The sequence below is a fragment of the Drosophila eugracilis genome, unplaced genomic scaffold, assembly GCF_018153835.1.
Source record: "Drosophila eugracilis isolate 14026-0451.02 unplaced genomic scaffold, ASM1815383v1 contig_116, whole genome shotgun sequence".
Classification (NCBI taxonomy): Eukaryota; Metazoa; Arthropoda; class Insecta; order Diptera; family Drosophilidae; genus Drosophila; species Drosophila eugracilis.
The window spans coordinates 261,195-267,510 of record NW_024571941.1 but is presented as its reverse complement, the minus strand read 5'-3'; the positions used below and the strand labels follow the sequence as shown (position 1 = coordinate 267,510).

The 6,316-nt window shown below is 46.0% G+C and overlaps 1 protein-coding gene across 1 annotated transcript; it reads left to right on the top strand.

Moving 5' to 3' along the window:
* Window positions 1-1,889: 1,889 nt before the first annotated feature.
* Window positions 1,890-3,147, top strand: LOC108118263 (lamin-L(I)-like). The gene is made up of 3 exons (XM_041817966.1): window positions 1,890-2,301; window positions 2,358-2,631; window positions 3,078-3,147. Exons 1-3 carry the CDS (start codon window positions 1,890-1,892, stop codon window positions 3,145-3,147), a joined length of 756 nt encoding a protein of 251 aa, XP_041673900.1.
* Window positions 3,148-6,316: the final 3,169 nt, after the last annotated feature.

The following is a 6,316-nucleotide window of genomic DNA, read 5'->3' as shown; positions in this document are numbered from 1 at the left end:
CGACTGCTCTAGATATATTTTATAGTACATTAAACCTAATTTTTTATCGCTTTGTTCCGTTGCGGTATCCGGCTATGGCGGATAAACCCCCTTGGTATACAAGGCACCTATCTAATATAAAAAATATTAAATTAATATTATTTAAAAAATACTTAAGAACTAATAGCAATGACTGTTATGTGCATTATATGGTGGCTCGGTCTAACTTTACCGTGCATAACGCTCAGTGCTATAAGAACTATTTAGCTCGATGTAAGAACCAGTTTGATCTGGATCCGAAACAGTTCTATAGTTTTGTTAACACTAAGCGTAAATCTAAAACCTTTCCGTCTTTGATATCGTTTGGAAAATCTACTGCAAGCACGGATCAGGAAATTACCGATCTTTTTGCAGTTTTTTCAAACCCCCTATTCACCTTTGTTAATAAACGCGCAGATTCACGCTTATGATATCCCCCGTTCTAACTTTATTTCCCGACTGTCGGAATGTGGGGTTATAAAGGATCTTCAGAATGTGAAGCCAGTCTTTTCGCCAGGTCCAGACGGGGTACCGGGCTGTGCGCTTAGGTACTGCTCTGCTTTTCTGGCCAAACCCCTTTTAATATTATTTAACCTTTCCATGGAAACGTCCACGTTTCTCGCTATCTGGAAAGAGTCCCTTATTATTCCCCTTCACAAGAAGGGAAACAAATCGGATGCTAAGAATTACAGAGGTATATCTAAACTATCAGCAATTCCGAAACTTTTCGAAAAAATTCTTGTGCCTCACTTGCCAGCATGGCTTTATGAAGCAACGGTCTACCACTACCAATCTTCTGGAACAAACATCCTTCGTGATCACTGGTTTCCAAAATAAACTTCAGACGGATGTCATTTTCACTGACTTCAGTAAAGCATTTGAATCCGTGAATAACGGGTAGAACACAACGAGTTATTTTTAAAAATTCAGTGTCTGCTTTAGTCTATGCTTCCTCCGGGGTCCCTCAGGGGAGCCATCTTGGTCCGTTACTTTTTACTTTATTCATTAATGACCATCCCTTGGTTGTTAATGACTCCCTAGTACTTATGTATGCAGATGATGTCAAACTCTGTCTGCAATATACCGATGCCTCCTACCAGGTGAAATTGAAATCTTACCTTAATAATTTTTTATTTCTTCAGTTCGTCCGATTCTGGAAAAGAAAGAATTTTTTAATATTTGCTCTCCGCGTTCTCAACTGGGATGCAAAAATACACCTTCCCTCTTATAAAAGTACATTCTTACCAATCAATTTGCCATCCCTCGCTAATCGTAGGACGATGCCTGTTGTCGTCTTTATCCATAATCTTCTTAAGGGTGAAATTGATGGCCAGGCCCTTCTAGGCCGTTTGAATATCCATGTACCCCTTAGGATTACTAGAAACTATATTCCTCTATCCTTAAAGCATTGTAATTCGAACTTTGCCCAACATGAACCATTTCGGGTACTATGTTCAAACTACAATGATCTTTATAACATTACTTCTAACTCTTCTAGCACAAAACTAACTTTCCTCGTATCTTTACTAATCCACTCGGATCTATCCCCGTGTTCCGAGCCGTACGTCAGACGGCAGCGCCCCTCGGTCGGTTGGAAAAAAAATGCTCAGTAGCGGTGACTGGCCTTGGATACACTGAAGTTAGTACGGATAGAGCATCGGTTAATTTTTGCCTGAAGTCGTGGAAGTGGTGAATAGGCGACCACTTATTCGGTATGCATTGAGGCAGTTGTGGCGTCTCACATCGCAGAGCATCGTTCTGGAACACCCAACTTCCACAGAGCGCGGCGTGTGGATTTGCTGATTGGACCCGACCTGTTTTTTGATCTGCTCTCAGTTGGGCATATCAAACAAGGATACGGTCTGCGTCTTATGCAGAATACGAGCTTTGGATGGGTAGTTTCTGGAGATGGTTGCACCACAGACAAACCTCGTGTGACCGCTTCACCAGCGGTCTCTAGCCTCCCGAGCTACACTTGCCACTCTCGCGTGGCTGAGAAGGTTGAGCTGCAGAACCTGAACGATCGTCTGGCTACCTATATTGTCCGTGTGCATAACTTGGAGACAGAAAATTCCTGCCTCAGCATTGAGGTGCAGACCACCAGAGACGCGATCACCCACAAGACGACCAATATGAAGAACATGTTCGAGGCTAAGCTGCTGGAGACGCGTCGTCTTCTAGATGATACGGTCAGGGATCGTGCCCATAGCGAGATGGATAACAAGCGTCTGTGGAAGGAGAACGAGGAGCTTAAGAACCTTCTGGAAAAGAACACTCGCGAGCGTCACGGCCATGAGGTGGCTCAGCTCAAAAAGGAGCTTGTTCGACTGCATGAAGAGATGAAGAGAGTACCAAGGACATCGAGGTCTCACTGGATTTGGAAATCGCTGCCTACGACATGGACTACTATATGTCAGCTAGTGCCAAAGGCAATGTGGAGAATAAGCAGTTCTCTCCCGAGGCCAAGTTTGTAAAGCATAAGGGAACAATAAGGACAACGATGAGATGGCCATTGGAGACTGGCAATTGCAGCGTTTTGATCAACGAAGGCGGTCTTTCGAGGCGTACGGTGTCTAGGCTGTGTCTGCTGCCCCTCAAGGATTCTGTTGACGGGTCAGCCTTCAACGGGGGGAAGATGTTGGGCCAAGCAACCAAAGCGAATACGGATGAGCAGCGGCGGTTTCATCAGCATGTTCTAATTTTTTTTTATTATCTCAGTGCCGCATGCGCTTTTCTGTTACTTTGCAGCGCATGCGCTCTTGGGAGCTTTGTAGAACTGCTCCAGCTAGAATCTTCTGTTGTTAAGCTGTACTTAATGTATTCGGCTTCGTTTTGTTGCGGAGTTAATTGGTTTGATTTGAGCTCGTAATAAAATTTTGAAAATTGAACTCCCTCGATTTATTTATCCTAAAGCAACTGAAACTCTTAGTTGCTCAACATTTTGGTGACTCCGACGTGATTACAGCGCGTTTGGAATATTGTAATCAATTATAAAGTGCCACGGAAACATGTTGTTTTTGTTGTAATTACCGTGCACTTAAATACATTTCATAATGGAGTCTGGAGCTGACGCCGCTGGATCTGCTGCTGCAAGCGGGGAGGGGATGCTACGGAGACGAGCAGAAGTGACCTGTAAAGAAATGGAGGCCCTGCATCAGAAGGTCAATGATGCGATGCGGACTGAGGACTCCACCATTATGACCCTCAAAACAATGGCGAAGCTTCTGCGTGACCGATTTGCCACGCTTCAGGAAGAATTGGACGAGATGAATTATAGTGAAATCGGTAGTGATTTGTATTGGAAATTCTCTCAGCTGGCTACGGACGTGCACATCGACATCCAGGTGGAAGTTGCCAAGTAGTAGCTGCTCCCTCGTTGCCGATGCCAACATTCAGCGGTGGCTATGCCGAGTAGCCAGATTTCTGCGCCCTGTTTACAACGACGATTGAAAGCCATCCTCACTTGACCAAGATGGAGAAGCTCATTTAATTTAATGACTGCGGGAGTCAGCCTTGGAGACTGCGAGAGCGTTGGAGATTACTGACGCGAATTATGGTGTCTCCCTTGATCTTTTGCGCAACCGTTTCAGTAATCGACGATTAATTATTCAGGCTCACATCAACGAGATTCTGCAGCTAAGGGTAGTCGAACCGGGATCCGTTACAACTCATCGGGAGTTATCCGACCGATTCAATGGTCATAAGCGGGCTCTCATGAGTTCCGGGATGGCGGACGAAATTCACGGATTCCTCCTCAACCAGATCGTCTATCAAAAACTGAACCCTGCCACAAAGGCGAAGTGGGAAGACTCTCTCGCAGGAAACAGTGCTAACAGCCTCCCAACTTGGGTATCTATGGTTCGGTTTTTGGAACAAAGATGCCGTACACTTGAGACTATGCATTTGGCCTTAGCTCCGAATCTGCCAGCGGACCACTAACGGTGGTCCCGTTCAACACGGACATCGAACCGTCGACGCAGCGGAATCCCTAAGCTGAGTCTTGTAAACAACTGGGAAACTGTGGTGGTTACCACCACTCTAAAGTTAGCTTTCATATGTTCTCAGAGCGAGAATAAAAATCAGTCTTATTACGACACCAAAAGAAGGCAGTTCATATTTATCAAAAACACAAATTGAGTTACAAACCAAAGAACCGAAACGGAAGACAGCCTATTCCGGACAGTTGACGTAATTCCCGCTCCGTGTACCCTGTGCGGTATCCTGGCGTATGCAGGATACGATGAAGTCCGACGTCTTGCCTTCTGCTTCATTTGCCACAAGTCTGAGGACATAGCCTGTGGATGCTCATCTTCCCGTTGCCCAACGTGTACTCTCCGACATCATGTTCTGTTACAGCCTTGCGTGGATCCTGCCAAAGGCGCTCGCGTTGCGACCTCTCGGGCTCCACCAGCTAACGCCTTTGTGACCCAGAACAGCCACGCTGAAGCAGTGTTCTTACCAACCGTCAACATTCTCGTTCGTGGCCGATCAGGAGACATCCTTCCCTGCCGAGGGCTATTTGATTCCCCCTATCCAGTTTAACTCATCACATCGCGGTTGGCCAGCCAACTTCAGCTTTATAGGTCCGAATGCTCTATAGCAGTGACTGGCCTTGGAGACACTGAAGTCAGTACGTATGGAGCATCGGTTAATGTTTGTCTGAAGTCTCGCATATCCACGTATTCGGTATGCATTGACACAGTTGTGGCGTCTCACATCGCAGAGTGTCAACCTGGTCAGAACATTGATGTCTCTAACTGGAAGGTTCCTGGCAATGTGGTTCTGGCAGATCCCAACTTCCACGGAGCGCGGCGTGTGGATTTGCTGATTGGAGCCAGCCAGTTTTTCGATCTGCTCTCAGTTGGGCATATCAAACAAGGATACGGTCTGCGTCTTGTGCAGAATACGCGCTTTGGATGGGTAGTTTCTGACGATGGTTGCACCATAGGAAAACCTCGTGTGGCCGCTTCATCAGTGGTCTCCTGCTTCCTGAGATTCCGTGTGCATAACTTGGAGACAGAGAATTCCCGCCTCAGCATTGAGGTGCAGACTACGAGCGACGCGATCACCCACGAGACGACCAATATGAAGAACAGAATCGAGGCTGAGCTGCTGGAGACGCGTCGTCTTCTGGGTGATACGGTCAGGGATCGTGCTCGTGGCAAGATCGATAGCAAGCGTCTGTGGGAAGAGAAAAAGGAGGTGAAGAACCGTCTGGACAAGAAAACCAAGGAGTGCAGCACTGCTGAGGGAAATGCCCGCATGTACGAGTTGCGTTTTAATGAACTGAGCAAAGACAACATGGCCAATGCCGAACGGAAGAAGATTACTGATGAACTGATCGATAAGACCAAGGAGTTGGGTCGTCCAAGCCAACAGTTCGAGGTCGAGCCCATCGGAGAGTTGCGCTTAACTCGTATTCGAATTGATGGTCTAAAATCCAAGACTCACGATTTTGAGCTCGTACTTGAATTGGAGCAGGAACTAGATAACACTCGCGAGCGTCACGGCGAAGAGGTGCTCAGCTGGAAAAGGAGCTTATTCGACGGCGCGAAGAGATGACCCATCAACAGCAGGAGTACCAGGACATCAAGGTGTCACTGGATTTGGAAATCGCTGCCTACGACAAGGAATACTATATGGTCAGCCAGTGCCAAGGCAACACGGAGAACAAGGAGATCGATCCCCAGGGCAACTTCGTGAAGCATAAGGGAACAATAAGGACAACGATGAGATGGCCATTGGATGCTGCAGCGTTCTGATCTATAAAAATGTACCTTGTTGCTTCTAAAGACAGCTGCTGGAACTACAAGGTGTGCGGTGTCTAGGCTGTGTCTGGAAGGTATTGTACAACGGTGGCCTCCAAAGAAAAACGGAAATATTGGAAAAGTAGCGATTAATTTCTCAACACTATCTCGTTTCAGCTTGATACACTTGACCCAGCGATGCTCCAACTTCTTTAACCCGTCTGAAAATAAGTTTTCTCGAGATCTGCAAAACATGCCCAAAATTTCATGCAGGATATGACCCACGCGGTCTTTTGAGATGCCTACTGTCTTCAATAGGCTGTCTGCGGCTGGGTGCATAGTCACTGACCGCAGAGCGTCCTTGAACCCCAAAACCGTAGACAAGCTTGTACTCATAAATAAAATCCAATGATTTTTAAATACATAAACAGAAACAGTGATCTCAAATAAATTTTTTAATTTTGCTTTTGATTGCAACTGTAAATTTGGTGTTTTCCTTACCATTTTAAAGCAATATGTGCCTTTTTCATTAAAAATTTTTTTTTCGTTTT

Coding starts and splice junctions, on each gene's coding strand:
- LOC108118263 (XM_041817966.1), top strand. CDS start 1,890: ATGCAGAATACGAGCTTTGGATGGGTAGTTTCTGGAGATGGTTGCACC. Junction 2,302..2,357: donor GGAAAAGAACACTCGCGAGC/GTCACGGCCATG, acceptor CTGCATGAAGAG/ATGAAGAGAGTACCAAGGAC. Junction 2,632..3,077: donor CTCAAGGATTCTGTTGACGG/GTCAGCCTTCAA, acceptor TTCATAATGGAG/TCTGGAGCTGACGCCGCTGG.